The 24,630-nt window shown below is 45.3% G+C and overlaps 1 protein-coding gene across 1 annotated transcript in view; it reads right to left on the bottom strand.

Annotated features, from left to right (window-relative positions):
• Nucleotides 1-24,630, bottom strand: part of NRXN3 (neurexin 3) — a 1,403,073-nt gene that overhangs the window by 858,539 nt on the left and 519,904 nt on the right. The window contains exons 9-10 of the mRNA XM_084630166.1: nucleotides 14,589-14,792; nucleotides 4,549-4,575 (exon numbers count right to left, since the gene is read on the bottom strand). Of these exons, the coding sequence (XP_084486292.1) occupies nucleotides 4,549-4,575; nucleotides 14,589-14,792 (231 nt within the window). The remainder of the gene's footprint in view (nucleotides 1-4,548; nucleotides 4,576-14,588; nucleotides 14,793-24,630) is intronic.

Here is a 24,630-nt window from a genome sequence, read left to right as displayed (position 1 = left end):
AATTTCCTCCTGGATTACATTAAATTGGCATTAGGAGATACTAACATCACAAATATGATGGGAACAGCTAATCATATCACCTCATTTTACAGATAATATTTTCTTGTTAGAGCATTATTAAGCTTTTATTAAAATGACAGCAGATTCCTTAAGAAAACAGAGAAAGGCTCGTAGTGTTACAATGTTTTGATTAGATTTGGGTTAGCCTGGTTGCATATTTGTTTTGATAACACAGTGAGAGAAAAGCTCTTAACATTTCCTGGAGATTCATATATCCCAGGCTCCTGCTTTATGTTGCTACATTGGTGCTTAACAAAATGAAACTTTGACATTTTGGAAAATGGAATTTAACAGGGCACTAAATACAACACAGTCTGCAGCTGGAAGGGGAGAGCTGGCCTCATGTCTTAGCTACCTGCTATTGTCAGAGGTAGCTCCACAATTAACTGGACTCCAAGCAAGGAGCCAACCATGAGGCCCCCTAACGGGGTCTCCTAGTGGCAACTGCGCTATGAGATCTCTTCCTCCCCTCTGTCCCTGCTACTTGAAATGGAAGGAAAAGTAGACTCACAGGTTGCTGAGGCTTCAAGACTCTCACAAATGAACGTTCTAGGGAGAAGCGAAGGCCTCACTACGAAATGTCAAGTGAGAACCCAGCAGTGTTCCTTGGACCAAAGACGACAGCTGCCTCCAAATTATTGCCTCCTATATCGGTAGCCCCTACCTCCTTGTCTGTGATCAGAGAGACAATGCGGGAAGGTGGGAGAGATGTAAAGGAGGCCAGGGAACAGACAGCAAAAAAACAACCCAGAAATGTCACGAACATGAGGACTTCTGCACTCTATACTCCAAAAGCTACCATATCTGAAACGCATGCAGTGCCATCCCTGGGGCTTCAGTTTGGCTAGGACACTGAAGAATACACCCCTAGGAATGAGAGATGGTCACTGAAAAAGAGAGATACAGAATGCAAGGACTAGAGCACACTGGAGAGGTAAAGAAATACTGGATAGCCTGGCACAATAGATGAGGAACATTATAAGGGCTTTCCTACCTTCCTCATAGGTATGTTGGCCACTTCAGGAGGCTGGATACAAGAGGAGATGGACAAAAGAGCTGTTCCCCTTGGGAAAATCCTGTGTTCTTATGTTCAGAGTTCAGACCCCCTTCATTTTTTAAAAAGTTTATGTTTGTACAGAAACATTTGACAGGCCCAAATCTCTCCTTCAAAGCCAGACAACACAATTGTTCCATCTGTTAGGTCTGTGCTGAGAAATCACTCTACACAGCTTCAAACTCTGTGATCTGAGGAACTGATTCTGATCTTGCTTCCACTGGTGTAACTCTACAGACTTTAATGGAATTACCCCAATTTAAGTGAGATAAGCATCAGGCCCTTCAGACTTCAGATTTTGCCAGTGGAGGTCTTTCCAAGAGTGAAATGAGGGGGCATTTTTTAAAATAAAATAGATACATGAAAAGAAGAACATGCCCCCTATACACAGGATACCAGATCAATCATCCCACCCTACAATTTGGGGGCATGAAAGCGATGGGGAGTGAAGAAGAGCAGGAAAAATGCGGTGGTGAAAGGCAGAGCATGACATTATCAGGAAATGTGAACAACCCACAGATGCAGCAAAATAGCACAAAAGCTCCTCCAACCCAAAACCATCCTTCAATGAACAAAAAGAGCAATGAGAATCAAAGTCCTTACCTGTCACTGCATGCTGGAAGCCTTGGAGGCAGCATGAGCTGCAGTGCTGTCTATGACCAGGCTAGTAGGATACCCGGGCCACGTCACTTTTACTATTCCATGGGATCTCCCAACCACAGCTCTGTTTGCTTTTAAAACATGATCCAGGTCTCCTGTGTTCAGTTAGCAATGGTGACTGCATAATCTGAGGCCCCTCAACTGGACAGGAAGTTTATTTCTTGAGCTCACTCACCACCCTCACCCTTAAACCCCTCTCCTCACCTCAACATACAGCACATCCTCCCAACCTCTGAAATGTTACCCTGAATCCAAGGAGGGATTCAGGCTACCCAGAAAATTAATCAACCTAGGAGACCAACAGCCATATGTGTAACTCCCGCTCCACAAATAAATCACCAGGCACCTATAAGGATGAGATTTTGCTTTTGCTGTTGCCTAAGCAAGTTGAGTTTAGATTTGATCAGGGATATAGTTTCCTCACTAGTCAACTCCCGCATAATTCCCTTCCAGTAATTGGGATGGACAGACAGCCTGAGTCATTCCACCAGGCCAGCAGTGCAGCAAAGGTTTGGAGGGGAAAAAAAAGAAAGAAAAAGAAAAACCAAGCAAAAAATCATAAAAACTAAATTAGGAAAATCCAAGTTGTTTTAAAAATAAATAACATCTTTGCCAGAAGAACATATTTAAATATGCAAAAGTCTAGACTATTAAAAATTCATGAAAGCAAAATGATTTAGAGAGATGCTGACACTGGTGGGGAAACTGACACAAACTGCTTGTCTGATTTCTTTTGTCTGTCTTTTTTTCTTTCTTTCCTTTTTCTTTTTTATTATTACTGAAGGACATTCATTTGCATGAAAACAGAATCTTTGTTTCCTCCTGCTGCTGCTGATTCCACACCTGAAGACAGAGCCCTTTCTGGGTGACACTGCAGGAACCAACTGTTCTCAAATAGGGGTGGGGCTGGGGAGTACATCAGATGCTACCTCTGAGATCAGTGCTCAGAGGACACACTAATGAGCATGGTACAAGTTCCTGGATGGATGGAGGAATAAGCAGCAAGGAGCATGGGAAGTCTTAGGAAACAAAAGATCCCATTTCTATGCAAATGTCCTCAGTAGTGCTGGACAGAAACTGGCAATCTCATTTTGCAGGGATTCAGGGAATATTTTTCCTAGCCTTGTTTTGCACCCCTTGAATACAATATTCAAACTAACCTAAAAGCTCAAAAGGAAATTCAGACAAAGGCTCCATGTTCCTCCTGCTTTCAGATCCATGGAGCCAGCCAGTTCTGCCTGGCACTGCATAGGATACTAGCCAGCCCACATCCTGCACACATCTCTGTGTACTCCTGCTCCATTGCAGACTGACATGTGAGGCAGCTGCCAGTGTCCAGGAGGGGAAACAGGTGTGCCATCTGTTCAGGTGTATATCATCCCCTGCTACATCTGCACACCTCTCCTTGGTTTGGGCCAATACCATATGCGAACCAAATATTGTATGGTTTCCATCACTGCACCTGCACAGAGAGTCCCAAACTGAAGGGAGAGTAGCAAAGGGAATCATTCCCAGCGAGAATCTGCCATTGCTGCTGCTGGCTGTTGTTTCAATGCTGGCTGCAAACTACTTGTTTGCTCCAGAGAGCAGAGTCTGAGGCTGTCCCTCCTGGGGCAGCTCCTGGGGCTGTTAGAAAACTCAGCCTGAATGAAGTGACCTGACATAACTTGCTCCTTTCCTGGCCTCCCACTAGCTCAGATGGGACAGACTATATAGCTCAAAGGATAAAGGCAACAGGGTTTAGAAAACCCACCAAGCCAGTTTTGCCTTCTTGTCTTCTGGTACCTCCAGACCAACTTGTTCAGCCTTCTATAAAGGCCCCTGCATGGAGCACAGCACAGAAGGGCCACCAGTTCAGAAAAGAATTTTGTTTTAATTAGAGATGAGCCTTAAAAAAAACAAACACACTTGGGTCCAGCCGCCCCTAACTTTGGGGGCTGATTGGTTCCAAAATCCAGACCCACATTTTGTGGCCTGAGGCCCATACTTATTTCAACAAGTTCTAAACTCATGATTTTTGAAATATGGCAGAAGAGGCTCTCTCTGCTGCACTACAGAGTTTCTGGCTGGGATGTGGTCTTTAATGATTACTCTGCATGGCATTCCTAAGCCTCCTTCTGTCTCACACAGACTGAAAGGGACCCAGAGTTAGTCCCTCAGATGGAATTTGTCACAGAAGCCTAGCTGGTGAGGTGACCTGCAGGTGATTCTCATACAAGAGTCTGAGATGCTACCCCAAATGCCAAGGGCTTCTTTTCTTCCCCTCCGCACACAAAAAAAGCCTGCCAGCCCCCTTAAAAAGTATTGAAGAACTATCAGATTAAGCAGCCACCACTCTGTCCTGGACACGTTTTACTATAGGAGTGTTTTTCAGGTAGTGGAGAAGTGTATACAGTACCTGTTGTTACCTTTATGTGTTCTCTAAATATCTCTAAAGGCATTTCCCAAAAGACAACAGGTTACTACTGAAACACATTTTCATCTCATCCCAATGTCAGGGATTGGGAGCTTTTCTGCAAAAGCACTGAAACAACAGTTCATCTCCTCCTGTGAGAAACCTCACATAATACATTTGCACACAATCACCACGATTCTTTCCCTCCTCCCCCAGCCCCAGATCCCACCCCATCTTTGATTTTTGTATTTAAAAAATGAATAAGAAAGATAAAAAAAAGAAAGAAAAAGAAAAACAGCTTATAAACTAGCAAAGGAAATAAAGTTAATTTCTTTTTTTAATATATAGAGAAAAAAATGAAACTTGAGGGAAAACTTACTGGCGTTACAGTTTATCCTGATACAGTCTAGATGGGGAAAAATAAATGAAAGATGAAATTGCATCCTTCAAGGTAACAGCTGCAGACATCCAAAAACAATCAGTCCACCCTTCCGGGGACAGACACACGCAAAGAGATGTGGCCATTTTATATTTATATACAGTCTGTACAAGCTCAGGCATGGGTGTATATGTATAGTATATTCTATTGAAATATCAGATACATATGCATATATATATACATACACACACACACACATATATATATATATACACACATCCGTATAGAGAGATATACCTATATACATATATATCCACATATCGACACAGAAAGTTCTTTTCTTTTTAAGGAAACCTATGCAACTAAGATTATCTACTGCTTCAGACCATGAACTGATATTAATTAAAAGGAAAAAAAATTGTCAAGTAATTAAGGCACAAAAAATAATCTTCCTCAAAATGCAAGTCATACCCCAATGTCCTTTCTATTTTTTGAAACCCTCTGCAATTTCTCTAAGAAGCTTGAAGTTTAAAGGCAACCTTTACACTTGGTTTCTTTTGAATTAATTCATAGTTATTGCATAAATATACCACCTGTCCAACACAGTATACCTGTAAAATCAGTCTTTCAACGTTGGTTGGTGCAATATTTAACCCTTTCCACCTCTCCCCAGGACAGACCCTCTCTCACTCCCCTTAGTGTTAGCCCAGATTGCTTTGAAAAAATGTGCACAGGTGCATTTGCCACTGTCCATTCAAGTGAGGAAAGGGTTAATATACCCCCCCCCCCCGCAGTTGTGTCCTATCATAAAATGGCCACTTGCAAACGGCTAACCGCACGAACACCCAGCCCAGATTTCAGCTACTTTTTGGGAGGTTGGGGTTATTTTTTGATTGGTTGGGGGAAGGATTTTTTTTTCTTTTTTTGGTTCAAAGATACCCAGCTCGGCCAGCTCCGTGGAGCCCAGTCTCGTCTTGCTGCCTGAATGTTAGTACTGAATGAGACACCTGTAGCATTCAGGCAGAAGATGTAACAGGCAGTGAAGTGGCAGACCTCAGAATCTTTGACAGCCCTGCCTGCTTCACTCGGGGGTTCCACACAGGGGGGAGGGAGAAAAGGAGCATCGGAAGGAAAGGAGGAAAGAAAAAGAAACAAAGGGATACAGAATTCTGTTTGTTCGCTCTAATTAACAGTAACTGAGGAGCCTCCACAGAGAAAACAAGTGCTGTTTGATGGCCTGAACCAGAGACCTTCTGAGCACCTCCTGCTTCCACTTAACTTACTAGAAACAGCAAGTTCTCAGCCCTTCTCAGGATGAGGCCCCTGGGGAGGCTCTTGCATTTAGGGTGCCTGGTTTGATCCTTGGGGTTGTGAACATCCCCCACTGGAGTGCCCCAACGTGAGCGCCCCAGCGTGAGCATGGAGTTAATGCATCACCACAGTACCAGGCGTCTTTGACCTCCCTGGCCTTCTCTCCTAAATCCCAGGTTAAGGATCATAGTTTCTGAGTTCTGGCCATCCTGACCGGATATCCTGGAGGAGAGCCTCTGTAACTGCAGCCTTGCCCAGCTGTTCCTCTGTATCATAGGGATATGGCCCAGCAGCAGAAGATATACAGAAAGTGAGAGAGACTAGAAAGAACACAGAGTGGGAGGAGAGCTAATTCAGCTGCATATCAGGGTGAAATGCTTTTACTCCAAAGGGTGTAATAAGGACAATTCTTTCAGTAGCAGAAATAAACTGCAACTTTAAAAAATAAAAAGGAGGGGGGTGAAGGAAAAGAATCAGTTTCTATAAATAAAGAAGGGGTGGAAGTGATTAGGGACATACCAATCAGAAGCAGCAATGCCAGAGAGAGTCTGTTCTCAAGCAGAACTTCTCTTGAGAAAATCTGGGGTTGGTTTTGTGCGATTAGGTTTGTCATGTGTCGTCAACCGCAACAGAAAAGTGGGAGCAAACAGCCCTGGAGCAATTGGTACGATCACCATACAGTGGTAGCTATATCCCTTATGGGAGGGGTGAGGGAAGCCCTCTAAAATATATAAGAAACCAGCTGTCTTTTCCTCTCTGACCAGAGAGAGAGAGAGAGAGAGAGAGATTGTGTGACTGAATAGTAGACTGAGCTAGACCAAGAACAAGTGGTATGGCTAGATCAGTACAGGGGTTTACTGGGGACAAAGTCACAAACGATCAGTATAGAGAAATATGGCAGGGTTCTGAACAACAATAATCAAGCTGGGAAACTAAAAAGTCAGTGGCAAATATGATTGATTTGCCTGGAGAATTCTTGCTTCTTTATGTAGGGGTTTTGAATGGTTCCACATGTACCAAAGTATTTTTTTCAGAGTGAGCTGCTGTATGGGGGTGGAGGATCAGTGCTTCAAGAGAGACACAAATACACTCCTTGTTTTGTCTGGTAGGTTTTTTAATGTACAATGAGAGACCACGCCATTTAGTGATCTGCTAAAATGACCTGGATTTTGTGGGAGGCTAGATTTCCAGGCTCTGAGAACATGAGAACACTGACTGATCCCTCCTCCAGTTCCCACCCAAAAATGAAAACCAGTCAGGGCACTGTCCTCCAATACCAATGGCTGCCCTAGTGGAGATCTTCCATGGGAAGTGTTCACATTGGAGGGATTCCGAATCTGCTGAAGATCTCGTGAACCATCTGTTTATTTGAACCAACCCTCTGAGACGTTTAAGATTCACCCAGGACTGGATTTTATCACCCCATGATACCAGTGACATGTGACCTACTGAAACTGCAGTTGCTCAGTACCTCTCAAAATCAGGCCCAAACTGTTTCAAGTTGGGCAGCAAAAAACAGAGGCACCTAATGGCTACTGCAAAACCTTAGGATCAAGTCTTTATTTTCCTGCCCCAGGGCACCAATTTTGGCCTTAGCCTAGCGTAGCAGAGAGGATTAAGCCATCAGTGAGTAAAACTATTTTCTCCCCATTATACCAAGCTTCAAAAGGATGAAAATGGCTCTTTAAATCAGAGCAACATTATGAAACCAATGCACTTCCAGGTTGTTGTGGAGTAGAAGGTACGTATTAAGGCACAGATCCATGTAGCCAAAGCAAGATCAGCTGAGGAGCTTGGCAGTAATTAAAGAAACCTCCTGGGATTCCCCACGTTCGTATTGGTGCAGTAAGGCTTTCGGTAATCCTCGCTGAGGATTCTCAACACTGTAATTGGGTTGATTACTCTGAAACTAATGGGATTTGCTTTATTTCACTCTGGCTGAATTCCTGACTCAAAGGGGTTTTCTGTTCCTTTGAATTTTAAAGGTGAACATGACCAGAGTAGCTGTAGATCTAGTTAGCAACTGTTAGGTTTAGTCTATGAATGAGATGTCTGGAGGGTAGGGGGCAACGCCAAAGCGCCATGTCTATGGGTGGGGGACTGGGAAGAGCCAGGGAAGACCTAGTCCAGAGACCTCCCTTCATTTATTCCTACTGTAAATCAGGAGCTCCTCACCAACAGCTCAGTCGGTAGGATCTCCTAGCACTGGATTTTCAGGAGCATGTTACCTGGGCACAGGTAGAGGGGTTCCTCTGCACACAGGTTAATGGCTCCAGCGCAATGGGCTAAAGTTAAAGGTAGCATTGGTATGTAATTTAAGGGAAACACAAGTGTGCATAGACAGAGTGTGGTGTGCAGAAGTTGTGGAAAGGAAGCAAGGACAGGAAACAGAGCAGCGTGAATGAAGGGCTCTAACAGCCAGAAATAACTTATTTAAATGGTAGATGCTGAATTCATCCCTGGAGTCATTGCACTGCAGTTTCTGGAATTACACCAGGGCTCTCATGGCCCTGTTTATCTGCAGGACACAGTTGTTGTGTATATCTGCCCCGTCACCCTGGAGTCCTCCATCTACACACTCATTGAAAGATTTGCTGCTTCGGGTGGTCCCTTCTTCAGTCATGTATGGGTGGTGTGCAACAGTCAGGATCTTCTGGAAACTATGCCTGCCTGTGTTTCTCAGCGTCTGTCTTTGTGAGGTGTGTATCAGTCCTTTTGAGGAGCAGGGAAATTCTAAGAATCCCCACATTTGTCAGGGATGGGGAGGCACTGGAGTGTGCTGGGGGTGGGGGCAAAGAAATCATGAGCAAGACTGGAAAGTAGATTTGGAAATGCAAACTTCTCACTAAGGACTCTTCTGAGAATGGACAGGGTGAGCAATTATAGGGCCATCCTACCCCCAGTCCCTACCTATTGTCATAATAATTCCTGTAACAGGAATTGTGAGAGGGTCAGTGATAAAAAAAAAAAAAAAAAAAGGAATGTGGCATTTCAGCGCAGAACCGGGGCTGTGATTTCCCCACACTGGGCAGTAGGGGGGCAAAGGTGAGCTGTCTCAGTCTCTCACTAGGGGACAGGGTGCTCATCAGCACAGATACTTAGCTTGCAGAGCATTGCTAAGGCATAGGATCTTTCTTCAGAATCAGTGAAAGGGAACATCTGCATGTGATTGGGGGGTGGGGGGCATGTTACTTCCTTCAATAAGGTTCAGACCTAGCTCTGGAAGTGCAGGCCACAGGATCCCAGCAGTGTTGGATGGGAAAGGGGAAGCACAGGACAAATTAATGGGGGCCTGGTGACTGCTGCTTACTCTGGATCATTTCTGCTGGATATAGTAAAACAAAACAAGGAACCTAACAAGCCAAGATGTGTTGTGCATATGTTGGGTGTGAATGAAAAAGTGCCTCATTAGTGGCAGAGTCTGAGGAGCTGGTGGGGGGGGGGAGGGCAGTGTCAAAGTGCAGCAGCTGTGTCTGGCTGGGTAGGGTACAAGACTGTTTTCTGCAGGGCATGTGGAAACTGAGTGCAAAATTATGTGTAAATGAAATGTATGAAAAGATGTTGTGTGTACTGTGTGTGTAAAGCAGTGTCAACGAGAGTGGGTGCCTGTGGTGTTCTGTGCATGCATGTGCTTTGTGCGTGATACGCACACATTTGTAACAGAGAGTGACGCGTATGAGGGACAAGTCATTCTCTCTGGAAGGGAGCATACGGCCTCAGCAGTGCTGGAGGACTCTGACCCACAGCCACTGAGCCAAACACCTCTCGGGGCAAAGCAGAAATTACTGGTTTGGAAAGCCCAAGACATCACTGCTCCCCTCAAGGCCGAAGCTCAGCTCAGGATAGGAAGAAGTCATGAGTCAGAGGAGCTTCATATGTGCTATGCTGCAGCAGGGGCTTTATTCCAGTCACCAGTATCTTGAGGGAGTGCATGGGAGAGGAGAAGACAGAAGCTAAATGCTCTCAAACATAGCTCAAGGGCAGCAGAAGCCAACCAAGAGGAGGGCAGAGGAAGAAAGTTGCTGTTCCCAGCTGGTATGCCATTTGTCTCACACTCAGCATGTCTTTGAAGTAGCAAGGGCTATTCCAGGGCACCCCTCACTGTATTTCTCTCTCTCTCTCTCTCTCTCTCAACTCAGTTGTGAGATCCACCACATTTGGGTTCTAACCTTCACACAGCAAACATTCAATATGTTGTGAAATGTGCTAACACAAAGAACACACTGCCCCAGGTCCCTGGCTGGGATGGTCTGAAACAGCTCCTCATCCCCTTTAAATGAACAGAATTAATAGTCAAGGCTCTTTCCTTCCCCCTCCCACCCAAGTCTGCATTGGAGTAAGCATTCCTGGTTTAGTTTTTAAGCAATGAATGCTGCAGTGGTGAGGGGGATATGCCAGCCCCTGCAGGCTGCTCTGTACACTCTGTTCTCAGGGCTGTTTGCTGTGCGGGCCGCAGGCTTCAGGCCTTTGAAGGGTTGAATACCATCTTTTGATTTACCATGGCTGATGGGGTGTGAGAAGCTTTACAACTCAAATACTCAGGGGGGAAAAACAACAGCACAAAAAAATACTCAAACCATAACAGAACCCAAATGGAATTGAATGAGGAAAAAAAGGACAGTTCTTAGTAATAGCTTTAAATAACTTAGAAAAAAAGCACAACTAGATAATACACCACTCAAAACAGTCTGTGCTGATACAGATCTGGCGCTTACTAGCCCATTTGTGGATTTGGACGTATGACTGGTCAGATCTGAGCTCCCCCTTATTTGGAGTTGGCGGCTTTCTGTCCCTGAAAAGCGCATTTTGGCAGTGTTGAGTCAGAAGGTCTTGGATTTCACTTGGATGTAACCTGTCTCCTCAAATAGTTGACAAGAACTCCAACTAAACAACTGGGAGGTGATGGCTGGGCTTTTTGGCACTGCAAAGCTTCCCCCCACTCCCCAAGGTCTGAGATTTGATCTCTTCCTTCAATAACAACATAATCTAAGCCCTTTGGAAAACAGAGAAGTCCTGATTTAAGGTCTTGTGGGAAACCTTTGCAACTCGGGGGGGGGGGGGCGGGTTCAGACACCTAGGGATAACTTGGTTCAGCATTCCAAATCATGGAAATTATGGTTCTGTGGCTCAAATCACTGGGGGAGCAGAGCTCCACAGGCTCTCCCTAGCTGCAGCATTGGTCATTTTTTTGGAGTACAGACATTCACAGCTCTGCAGGGTCAAAGCTCCATGTCTGCGAAGCTTGGGAGTTCAGCAAAAATAATGATTCAGTCACTGTGTCTCCAGCATAACTGACCTTCAGTAACAGAGTTTTGGTTCACCAGGGTTTCCCCACGTACCAGTCCCTTAGCAAGGACAGTAGGTAGTATATATTGTAATATGAAGTTCTTGGTCAAAACTCTGGTAAAATGCTCAGAAAGCATTTTTAGTCATATTCTTTAGGTGGTAGGGCATTAAAAGCCAGATGTTTAGCATCTGGCCCAGGTGGTCTAATGGTCCCCAGAAGGTCTGTAACAATTTACCACAGCTGATGAAACAAGCACTATTGGCAGGCATTGGAAGAAAACGTTTTCTGCTCTCCTCGTGAAAGGGAAAGCCACTATGATATAAAGTAGAACCCTTTAAAGTGAGGAAGGGGAGGTTAAATGGGCAGAAAATGTTTCCTGCCTTGCCAGTACCGGAGTGCCCTCTTCCCTCACTGACTTCCATGGAAGTTGACGGTGTCTCAATACCTATCAGGTGGCACCCTGCTCAGCAGAAAAAGGGGGTAGAGCTCAGTAAGGACAACACTTTACATGCTGAAGTGTCTTGTGTGAGAGGATCTCCAAGTGCTTTGCAAGCATCCACTATTGAAGCCTCACTGCTTCCCTATGAGGTAAAGTAGCTTTAGCACCTTTAGCAGAGGGATAAAGTGAAGCACTGGAAGGTAAAGGGACTTGCTCAGGATTACAGTGAGACCGTGGCAAAATTCAGAATAGAACCCAGGTGTCCCAGATTCCTAACCCCTGCTCTAACATAACACGCTCTCCCTCTTAAAATATGAGATTTGGCCTCACAGAACTTTGATTCTCAGAAAGACAAACTTTTTCACTCTCTAATTATCAGAAAGTTTCAGAAAAGGGACCGCGAGAAGGGACAGAAATTCTCAGGGTGCTAGATTATTAGGACAAATAATGTTGGATGGGAAAAACAAGCAGCTGCAAACACACTAATCCACACACATGCTGGAGTTGTTTGAAAGATTCTCTTTATATGTTGGACTACAGAACAATAATTCTTTGGAACTGATCCCCAAAGGGGACATGGTAGGCATAAGGAATTCTCCACTTCACTTAGAACTGATACAGGCAGAGATGGATGCCACTTGAGAAGTCATTGTGGCGGCTGGAGATGATCTATTTCCCCATGGACCAGTGCAATTTAGTACTGCCTCTGCTGCCATGCTGGCTGAACACTCAATGATGCTTTACACTACTCTAGTTCAGCTGACTACAGCATGTAAATTCCAGGCAACGGAAGCTATGTAACAGTGCAGTATTTTTCCATCTAAGGGAACACTTAAAGCTTCCAGATCCTCATGGGATGGTGACTATTTTCATTTCTCATTTTTAAAGATAGGGCTTGTTCTAACACATCATCCCCTTTTCACCCTCCAAACCCAACAGTAAAAGAAAGGGTTGACTTTCCCTTCCAGAGCCAAAGGAGGCTAGAAGCAGTTCTTTTGGAAACCAGTTAATGCCCCCTCCTGGATCAGCCCTAGAGGCATCACTGCAGGGCAACATGTTACATTGTTCCTTGTTGACCTCCAACAGCTGAAAGTCCAGATGAGGACCAAGGTGGAGCAGTCCCTAGAAGCATCATTCAAGTTACAGCTCATTTGGGTCTGGTGCGGCATGATCTAGATAATACCACCTATGTCTAGCTGTGACATGATTCAATGACCGAATCACATCAATATATAATCCGATGTGCGACACTGTCACTGCACTGTGCAAAGTCATTGCCATGTCTCTTCTTCACATTATGGCCCAGCCAGGACTCAGGAGTGAGTTTCCGATTGATAGCTCATAGTATTTAGGAGGAGATGTCACAATGGGGTTTGGAATTTCAAAAGCTAGCCCAAGCTCATCATGGAGCATACACTTAGTTCCTGTTAGATACCCTAAATATTAGGGGAGGCTTACCATTTCCAATAAGTATCACGGCTCTGCAGTTCTAGCTCAGATTCTCCTCTCAGTTATACTGATGCAACCACATGTAGTCAAGCAGATAGCAGCAGTATAAGTGAGAAGAGTATTTGACTTTGTGTTTATGTTCAACTCCAAAAATACCAAACAACCAAACCTACCCAATCTCTCTTATCCCTTCCTCCCCCCCCAGGCACTTTGTCTCTTCAAAATTTTCAGACATGGAAAGTCAAAAATCAGGGGACCATCCACACTGCTGGCCTACAATGATGAGAGAATGGGGGGGGGGCTGGACACATCCTCAACCAAATATCCCTAAATAATTAGAGAGTGGATCGTTTTGTTGATCTACAGACCCCAGTTACTCAGCTCAGGTTAATAAGAGAGTCTGTGTTTGTTATGAAGGAAACTCCCCCACAACCATCATTTTTATTATCAAATTTGTTCCCACTCAGGTTCTGTCTGAGAATGAATAACTTTGAGGAGACAGAAGTACGCTTGGCAAACTGGTCAACTGACTCAAACAATGTCAGTTGTTTGGTCAACTTTGAACGCCTATTTGACTATGGTCAAATATTGCAGCAAGAATGTCCTGATGCAGGTGGCAGCCTACCTTTTTGATTGCATCAGGTTGCTATTCTTGCATTTTTAGAAAACTTCATGTAATTGTGTTTCACATTTTTCAGAGTTAAAATAACTCAGTTAAGTAATTTTTTGTAATTAGGAATAAGTATCTAAGGCGTACACTATCAAAATCATAAAGTCTTACTCTTTTTTGTTATTGTTCTCATGGTTCTAATATTTATGAGTGCTTTAAAATATTTGATCATTTTGACATAATTTGACTGATCAATTGACCATTTTTTGGACTGGTATATTGACCCACCTTACACAAAACATAAAGATAGGGGGAGCACCCAAAGGGGTTATTATTGATGCCTTTGAGTTTAAAAAAACATACTAAGCCATTCAATAGTAAGAGTCTTAAAGGCTACAACCTACATTAGAGTTACTTGAGCATGGGGGGCCATTACTTCAGAACATGACAGTATTTTTTAAAGGGTTTGGGTCCTGAGAAGGTTCAGCATTCAAACCATTAAACCAAGACTAGTCTCTTGAGAGCCTGGGATTCACAGCACCTACCCCTTCCCTCCATGTCTGTTTGGCTTCCCTCCCATGACCTGCTCTGACTGTTTTGAGTGGTGGAAAAGAGGCTGAATTAATGAGTATATGATTGATCAAAAGATGGACCAAGTAGCATGTTTTACACAAAGCTAACCAGTTCCAGAACAAGAAAGGAAACTTAAACATAAAGACTTGAAAACCACCACTATCCATGACCAAGAGTTGACATCAAATGTCCATGCAGAAACTGTCAGAGAGAATTTCTCTCTCCACAGATAATATCATTAAAAGGGTCTCAGCAGCTACTTTAGAAATCAATCATATCCGATCAAACCAACAGAAAAAAAGAAAAATGATAAAGAAAACACTAATCACAAGCCCAAACTAAAAGTGGAAGGGGGAATCTCTGTAGGATACCTAAATTGACCATGAGTTTGACACGCCCTCCATCTAGCTCCAGGCGAAGGGTGTCGGCAGAATCCCGTGAAGTGGTGGCCATTAAGAGCCCATAGGCACGCTGGGACATAAAGCGGAAAGACACATCTTCTGCCTCTGTGTGCATGACCATGGGCATGATGATCTTCATGTACATGCTGCCATCGTAGCTCAGGATGGAAGCCTCTGCAGAGAAGAAAAGAAACAATGACTAACCACGAGAGCTACGTAATGCTTCTATGGTCACTTACACACTGTTTATATAGCAATCACTTCACCCACCACTGAAATGCAGCCACTTCTGGGGTATAAACGCAGTGGCCTCACCCAACAGTGGCCTCACCCAGCAATATTACACAACAGGTTAGAGCAGGAAGCAGAAGATATTGTATCCAGTTAAAATTACAATGTAAGGAAGCAGAATACAGTTGTCCACACTAGAATTTCCCAGGACTCCCAGGATAGCACCTCCTCTTGTGAAAAGGGCAATGAGATCTTTAATGAACACTTGTTGCCAGGACCTTAATTTTATTATCTTCTAAAAGACAGCTTCTTCTCTGGCAGCCCAGCTTGCCCTAGCACTGTCCAGGGTCACTAGTTTAGACCGTCCCTATTGATTCACCAAAACCTCTTCCTGCAGCACGTGGTTTTACTTTGGAGATCACAGATCAAATATTTTAAGGAATGCCACTTATTTGGTAAGGCAATTGGTCAGATAGAGACTATTTTCCAAGCAACAATTTTGCAAGGACTCACAGACTGTGATACAACTGTACAATTTTTAAACCCATATAGTGATATTTCTTAAATATAAGCTTTGCCCAGTAATTTTCATACGGCCTTCCTTTATGTCTTTAAAATGAACAGCTGGTCATCAGCCTGCTTGAAGATATCCTGCCCACACACAGGACAGGCCCAGCATTTAGAAAAACGTTACAGCCTGAGATGGTATCACTTCAGCAATCACATACATTCACAAATTGTATACAGGCTGGCACAAGCCCTTTCTCAACCAGGGATGACGGGCAATGGCTCCTTCAACCTTGCAGAAGCTCCATTACCCAGAGGACAAAACATTCTGAAATAGCCCAATTGTCACAATCAACACAGCTGTTCAGTGAGCTGCCAGTCAGCCTAAAGGTCTAGCTGACTATCATCCAGAGGGATGTTTGTGGCCCAAAAATGGGTACCAGGAATTTTACAAGGACAAGAAACACACAGAAAATATGTCAAGCCTCACTTTTTTTAAAAAAAAAAACATTGTTAGAAATTAAGAAAAAAACCCACGCGTGTTATCTTTCATCTAGGACCTACAAAAATCCTGAGAGGGAGAGGTATTGTTTAGAATAGATCAAGGAAGTATAACTAGAAAAGGGTGAAGCTGAGCAAAGGAAAAATTGAGGCTAGATAGCAGGAAAAATTTACCTTAGGGTAAGTTAGTGTGTGGAACAGTCTTCCAAGAAAAGTGGTTGAACTCTGATTGCTTGGGGATACTAAAAACTAGGTTGGGTAAAGCCCTGCAGAATAGACTACAGGAAATATTAGCCAGGGATGGACTATCAGCTCTTCTCTGCCTCTATTTTGCATGTGATCCTATGAGCTTATGAGTCTGTTCTCTCCTTGGGATGTGTGTAAAACTCATTTGTTTTAATGGAGGGGACATTGGAGGGGACAAATATGTACTGGCACGGTACAGGTTTTCTATCTCTGACTTCTCTTTCTCTATTATTTTTTCCCTTACTGGTACAAGTTGGCTAACGTTCCTGGAGACATGCTGATATGATCAATGGTTATGTGATGCAAAACAAGGAAAGAAACAAACCAAGACCCATGTCAGGTTTAAGTATCACTAGAAACACAGGAAATGGCATAGGATAGAGCAGGGGTCTCAAACTTAAATGATCACGAGGGCCACATGAGGACTACTACATTGGCCTGAGGGCCACATCACGAAACCCCCCCAACTGACCCCACTCCACCCCTTCCATGAGGCCCTGCCCCTGCCCCACCTCTTCCCACCCCTTCCCTGCCCCCATTCCAACCCCTTCCCCGAAATTCCCACCCCAACTCCACCCCCTCCCTGCCCCCAGGGGGTGCAGGAGGGCTGCAGGGTGCGGCAGGAGGCTCAGGTCAGGGGGTCGGGGTGCAGGAGGACTGTGGGGTGCGGCAGGGGGCTCAGGGCAGGGGGTCAGGGTGCAGCAAGGGATCGTTGGGCGGGCTCCGGCCCGGCGCGCACCGGGGGCAGGGCAGGCTCCCCGCCTGCCTGCCCTGCCCCTGCGCTGCTCCAGGAAGCGGCTGGCACCTGGGGGGGGGCGCGCACAGGGGTCTGTGTGTTGCCCTGGGCGTGCCTCCAGGCACCGCCTCCGGCAGCTCCCATTGGCTGGGAACGGGGAACCGCGGCCAATAGTAGCTTCGGGGGAGGTACCTGGAGGAGCAGCCAGGGCAATACACAGACCCCTGTGCCTTCCCAGTGTGCGCCGGGCCAGCCAGAGCCGCTCTAGGTAAAGGCTGGGAGGCCGTGGGGAGCTGGCGGGCCGTGGAAAATAACCCTGGCGCTGCATGCGGGCCACGTGTTTGAGACCCCTGGGATAGAGGTAGGAAGAACACCAGGAAAACGGAAAAGGAAAATCAGAGTCAGGAAAGAAATTACATTTTTCTATCTTCTTCAAGGACGTTACAGAAAATAGGGGTGTGAGGGGAGGAAAGGAGCTATAAAAATAAGTACTTAATATTCTCTATTTCCACAATTTTTTTGCCTGAGGAGACTGATGTACATCTCTAAAGGGGTGGAATTGAAGTCTCATGCTAAAACTCTGGCAACCTGTACAGATTTATAATTATTGTTTCAGTCCCTGAATATGCATAAGGGGTCCCTGGATTAGTAAATTTTATAAATTCCATAAACACAATACATGAATTAGTGTCCCCTTTTCCTTGGAGATAACACTGAGTTATAGCAATCACTACATGTGAGATATTAATCACAGAATCATGTAAGAGAATCCAGAGTTTGAAAAGACTTCCTATGGTGTGACACAGGCAGGCCCGGGCATGAGTATTACCTCTGTGTCCAACCATCTTACTCTTTCACCAAAAGGGGTCATGTGTGGTCTCTGCCAAAAGCTAAGAACTAGCTAATCGTCATGGGTTCTGCAAAATGTTTCTAAGGGAAACGATTTTAGAGTTATGTAACATGTAGGCTATAATGTTCCAAATCAGTTGGGAGCAAAACCTATTCCTGTGGGGGGTGGGTGGGAGGAATGTCTGAGAGCTGACCTAAGCAACATGAGGAAAGGGACATCTGTGCGCTGTGCTAGTTTGCATGTACAGTCTGGGCCAGACGCTGGTTTCAGCATTTACAAAGACAAAAGAACCCAAATAAAAGTCTCTCACTAGGGGCCCGCTGGGTCAAAGGACAATAATCTCTAACAGTCTAAGGGAAGGAGAAAGTGGACAAGGAGACATCCATTACAGAGGAGGGATTCTGACACAGGGGTGTCTCATGAAAGATAGATCCCAGTTTTCAGAACTGGACAAGTGCTGTAAAAACAAACCATTGAGTGAGAAACACCTTATCAGACAGGAAAGGAACTTGTTAATAAGTAGGGGCTATATATTGCCTTTATGCTTTTCCTTTATCTGTGACCTTATGTTTCCAAACCCTTATACTTGCTTTTATTTTTGAATCTTTATCTCAAGCTCTTTTAAATAAACTTCAATTTGGTTTCACTACAATCCTGCCTCAGTGCCATATGCTAAGGAGAGCGCTGAACAGAGGTGAAACCAGTGAACTGTGGCACTGTTTCCACTGAGCCAGTGGATCAGTGTATACTGCGGGTGTCCTGAAGATAGGGAACTGGGTATTCAAATGTAACAAGTGGGGTGTGTAAACTGCTATCCTGCAGAGGGAAAGAGAGAAGTCTGTGGAGCAAGTGTCTGTGTGGACAGCAACCAGTGGATGAGGAAGTTTCCCGTAGTGGGCTCCCTCTGACTGTACGCAGGTGGCAGTGATTCACCCTAGACATTTTGAGTAATCCTGAAAAGCATTGCATAGGGCCTACCCAGTCCTCCTCGCTGGGATCAAGACACGATTGCTCTCTAATACACATTTTTTTGTTCCCAGTGATGGGACTTCCACCACTTTGGGGCAACTATTCCACAAGCTTATGGGATCTCACTGAGGCAGTTCTTCCAGGATATTCAGAGACTATGTTCTCTCTTTTAATTTCATCGCTTTCCCTGGTAGTTCCCAGCAGAACTTCTGGGTCCTTACATGAGCTAAATTTTTAGACACAGGCGTGATAAGCCTGAAAGAGCCAGTCCTTATTGCCTCTCCAGCTCCAAAATATGCAGGCTACACCATTTTTGGGAAGAAGCAATATGCACTCCTTCCTGCCCACAGCTATCCAAGAGCTGCTCAAAGCCCTGGACCAAACAGCTATGTTTCCCTGATAGTATGCTCTCTTGTATTCCAATCAGAAATGGGTGGGATTTGTAGTGGCTATTGCAGCCCTTTCATTGTTTAAGGATTCTGTTCCACTGCCCTGAAGATGCTCTCAATTTATCTTTCCCTCACTCCCTTGCTGTCTCTTTCAAGTTCAATCTACGAAGTCACTCTTATAATGGAACTATTCTTTTTTTGTTAACAGAATCCAGACCCTGCTGTTGGCGGGAACTAGAGCTAACGTCAGTTTCTCTCCAAGTTGGGGAAGGGGGTGAGAGGGTAAGTGTGGAAGGCGAGCAGGTATGTAGCTATAGGAGACAGTGGATGTATGCGTGAGAGGAAGAAGGTGTATGTGCACATGTGCCCAGTTGCAGGAGATGGCACATGGCTGGATTTGTGGCCGGGAGACAGCTGTAATGTAGAAATGGGTGTGTGAATGGGGTGGAGTAAGTGCAGTAGATATAAAAGTATGTGGGTGGAGCAGATATGGTGAAGAGTGGGCATGTGGATGGTTGGGAAGCATGGTGGGGAATCAGTACTTGTTTGTGGGTTCACTAGCAGATCATACTACTGGTATGGCATGGAGAGACTAATACACCAGATTCTCTGACTTTTGTTAGCACCATTAAATTCTCTCCACATCAAAGCAATAATGGGATCACCAAGTAACATCCAAGTAACATACAAATAACTAACCATTCTCCTCATCTGCACTTCCCACCCACTCTCATACACCAGGCCACATGACACCTGCCCCCACCTGCACAGCCATACACCCTCTGCGTGCCAGCCATTAGTGACATACATCACCCAGAGAAATACATCTGCTCTTGGCTAGGGGACACAGAGGAAAATGGAAGCACCTTTTTCAGATTGGGGAGCTGGGCTTCGCTTATCAAAATCCAGTCAATCACTTTCCCCTTCACTTCTGCATCCCTAATTTGCCACCTGCAGCTGCAAGCTGGAACCAAATGTACTGTATATTATACATATATTCACAGGCTATGTGTGTACACACACACACACACACACTCACTCTCTCTCTCCCCCACCCGCCTCACTGTGGATTGTATTAGAAAGTGCAGTCAAGCATGAAATGGCCTTTTGAGGCCTTCAGCTCAGATGTGCCCTGCATAAAACAGTTGTTTGCACTAGTGCCTGTGGGGAGTTGGGTTCGGGGGGTGCACAGTACTTAATTTGTAATGAAAGAGGTGCCAGGGCTCAAGCAATTGTTTTTACATTCATAACTGATTCAGCAAGCCCAGAGGCGCTTGGGCTCAGCCCTGGCACAAATTAAGCATTTGGAGTGTATCTAACAAGAGCTGCAAATCTGTTCCCTCCCTATTCACAGTGCTATTTATTAGATATGCAGAAGCCATTTTGCACCTGTTATAAGCTACTACTTTGTCTTCTTCCAGAGCTCAAAGAAAAAGCGGAGAAGCAACAGTAACGCTAGGAAGAGCAGAGATCCAGAGAGAAGCCCCTTTCCTGCAGAGGGTCTGCCTGCATAATTCAGCTCCTCCACTCCCTGTTCTACAGATTGCCTGCACCCCTAGCACTACAGGTAAAACAAAGAAGTCGAGATTTTAATTATTTTTTAAATTATTACATCTATTAGAGAGGGACCAGAACAGCTCCCAGAATTGCTGGAGACAGTACAAAAAACTAGGCCTAACCCCACACCTGAATTTCATGATGAGGATTTCTGTATCATAGGCTGAACCAGAACCTAAAGGCAAATGGATTTTGAAGATAGGGGTTGCGGAAGGGGTCTAACTTCAGTCCCAAACTCTGATTCAAGTGTGGTGGCTGTAGCTCACCTCTAATATTTAAAGCATTAAGAATTGATAACGAGTGGGCCAACAAAAGTAGGAAATCACCTCTCAGCATACAAAACACCCCTCCCTCTCCTCCAGGCCAGGGCTGAAGCAAACTAGAGATGAGATATGTGCAAGGGGAGAAGTTTACCCTGCAACTGCCCATGCCATTCCTATTCTGAGGAGAGAGAGGGGGGGGGGCTTTCAGGGCTGTCAATCCAGGCTCATTCACCAGACCACCTTTCATTAAAAATTAAAATAACTCAGCAGACTTGCGCTTGGATTGAGTGCTAGAGTCCCATAGGGATCCTCAGGATGTGCTTATGACACAGTCATCCAACATTCGCTAGGGTTAGTGTTAGCTCTGTAAACATCACATGAGTACAGAATGGCCACTTGACAAAGTCCCCCAGTTAAAACGTATGAGTTTGAAGAGTGGCCAATGGCATAAATACATCCCGTTAATCTTTACCAGATGACATCTGCCCACCCTCGCCTTTAACTCAGAGGTGTGACCAGTGACCACTACAAGTTTCAGTGTATAATGCTATATCTATGTAAGCAGGATCTGAATAAATGCTTCCCTGACAGCTAGCTGAGAGGGGAGAGACTTTGGGTGTGTTTATGTAAATGCAGCCGATGAAGTGAGCTGTAGCTCACGAAAGCTTATGCTCAAATAAATTGGTTAGTCTCTAAGGTGCCACTAGTCCTCCTTTTGTTTTTGCGAATACAGACTAACACGGCTGCTACTCTGAAACCTATGTAAATACAGTTTGCTCCTGCCCTGCTTAGATATGCAGCAGATAGAGCAGTCTCAAAGTAATCAACTTTGGCTAGTGTTGGGTTACAAATCACCTTAGTACTGAATGCAAGGGTAGTGAAATACTGTTACCAATGTTGTAATTATTGTAGGAATACAGGAAAGCAGGACTGTGCTTAACCTGTCCCAAATAAGGGGGTCACTCTCAACTGACAGAGCCTTGTTAAGCCAGGGGCTTGAATGCTAGAGCCCTGTGAAAGTAAGAGGGGTGGGACCAGGTGTCCCAGCCAGGAGGTGTGGGCTCTCCCTAAAGGGTCCTCCCTGGACTCATTAAACCTGTTCCTCCCCACTGTTCAAAGAAAGAGCTAAATAGGCTTCAGGAGAAGCCTCTTTGTTATTTTAAGTGCTCAATCAGAGCTGAAACTATGCTATGGTAAGAGTGGGTTTATGCCCTGCCTGTTAAGAGCTAAAAATCACTGAGAGCTGAAATTACTTGAGATGGGGCTGTGTTTCTGCCCAGCCTCCAAAGAGCTGAAAATTACTAAGAGACTGATGTACAGAGGTCACAGAAGAGAGGCAGGTGGCAGCACTAGTTGACTGACAGTCAGCTGGTGAATGAGTGGCTGGTGAGGTGGAGAGGCGCAGTATGCGGCCAGCAGGGCGGTTGGCAGAGAGGCATGGTGAGCAGGCAGCTGGCGGAGTGGTGTGGTGAGCAGGCAGCTGGCGGAGTGGGCCATAGCAGAGCCGCGCAAAGAGGAGTGGTGAGCGAGTGCTCAAGCAGCAGAGCGAGTAAGCTCCGCTCCCTCCATGTAGGGTGGGAAGTGAACTCTGCAGATGCACCTCTGAACTCTGGGTCTGCACTGACCAAGGACAGCAACTGTGAGTGGGGTGTAGAGAAGGGTCAGGCACGTAAAAGACTTTTGGGTTGCTAGACTTAAGAACATGAGGGGAAAAGGACACTCTCCAACTTACTTGGGGGTGGGTCTTTTACTCATGGTTTGTTTATGAACCCTGGTTGCAGTGTTTTCCCAAATTAATGCCCAGTTACTTCCCTCATTTATTAAAAGTTTCTTTTCTACACTCACACTCGGTGCTTGTGAGTGGGAAAGTATTGCCTCTGAGAGGTGCCCAGAGATGGTGTGTCATTTTCCCAGGTTACTGGGTGGGGGCTCAAGCCGGTTTTGTGTTGTATCGATGGAAAAGAACCCCTAGATACTGAACCCAGCCTTGGTTGCTGCTGGCTCCACCTGGCAGAAGGGTTACATCTATATCCAAGTGCCTTGGCTGCTCAGATGAAGATGGTGTATTGCACTGTGGAGCCTGTAGTCTCCATAGGCTGCACTTCTGAATTAAAAAGAATGATTGCTGCAATCTGATATGCAGGCTGTGTATGAATCCTAGCAAACACCCCTTCTTCCCCCATCACAGAGAGCAGCCCGCAGAAAGGAAGGAAGGAAGGAAGGATTAGCGGACTGGTGATGACTTACTGACCTTTCACCTCTCTGCTACAAGTTTACATTCCAAAGCAATCCCTTGTTCTCAAAAGTTGTGCCTAGCCACTGGCACTTTGGTGGACTTTGTCAAATTAGTGGATGGGTCTCAAGACAGCTCCTAGTGGTCAGGTGGCCACATTACACAAACACAACATAAAATATGGCCCTCAGTAATGATTAAGGTCTGAATGGTCCATGCAGACTGGACTCTATCTCACTCCTAAGAGTGGCCCCTCTAGGTTAAGGTTAAGGCAGATTGGCAGGAGTTGTATTTGTGAGAGAAGCTTGTAGAGCTATTACCTCACCATACCTGAGCACTTCATTCCTCAGGGCTGTCAATACTGCACCAAATTTAGAAACATTTTGTAAAAGGAATAAACCTGCACATACCATGCAGGCAGCACTCAGGTGTCCAGCTCTCAGCTGCATGTGGGAGAAGGCCAGGGAGCCAGCTGGCCTGGAACTTGGGCAGCAACAATGCCAGTAAGTATCATGTAGGGGTGTGAGTGGAGAGAAAGGAGTGTTTAGCTCTTTCTCAACCACAAGCACTAGTATTGCCAAGAACTCAATCACATATTCTCTCTCTCACACACAGTCCCAATAGCTCTTTCCATATGAAACAAACAATTGCTTCTTTGACCCTCTAGGCAGCAACAATCCAAGGCAAATACTCAGTGGATACAAGTTACAAATTCAGTCCATCTTAGTGGTGGATTCATTTCTTTCATTCAGTCCTTCTTTCTCGACTCCTGAGCCCTGCTCTCCTGACCTGTTCCTGGTTCTAGCCTTCCTACCTTTTTCCTGATCCCTGTCCCTGGTCTCAGACTCTGACCCTTGCCTCAGTTTGCTGACTCCTAACTTTTGACTCCTGCTCCAATCACCAGGTTGGACCACCAAGCCCTAGTCATGACACCTAGATCCTAGAAGACAGATACCCACAGCACACACACAAAAACCCCTCTTAAGAGGCACTAATTTGTCCCCCCTTCTGGGACGCTCAGCAGTGACGTCAAGGATTGAATGGGCCCTGGAGACTGAACTATGCCCTCAACCCTGAAAGTGAGTCTCTAATGGTTAGAGTAGAGGCATTACTGATGGGCAGAAGATAGGGGAAATCTGCCCAATGCTGACCCGGTCCTGGAAATAACCAGAGGGCTTCAGGCTCTGGGAATCTCAGTCCAGCACCTTTCACTGCAAGTTTCTGCCCAGATATGGTGCTCACGCCAACACACAGCAGTGTGCAGAGACATCCTGGATGCCCTGATGGAGTTCTGATTGCAGTGGCTGGGGGAGCTCACTATGCCCAGCAGGGGTGCCAGATTAGGGAGACATATTTGCAAAGACAAAAAGATAAGCTACATTTATCAGCCACCCCAAAGCCAGGAGCCATGTTACTGTGAGCTTAGCAGTGGAGAGAGAGAGAGAGAGAGAGAGAGAGAAACCAGGCATCACTGATGCAAAGCTGCTGACATATGGCCAGGGCTCTATGAAAGTCAATATGTTATTAGGA

Source organism: Lepidochelys olivacea, assembly GCF_965140295.1.
Source record: "Lepidochelys olivacea isolate rLepOli2 genome assembly, chromosome: 6".
Lineage (NCBI taxonomy): Eukaryota > Metazoa > Chordata > Testudines > Cheloniidae > Lepidochelys > Lepidochelys olivacea.
The sequence above is the reverse complement of the archived record's forward strand: the minus strand, read 5'-3'. Positions and strand labels throughout refer to the sequence as shown.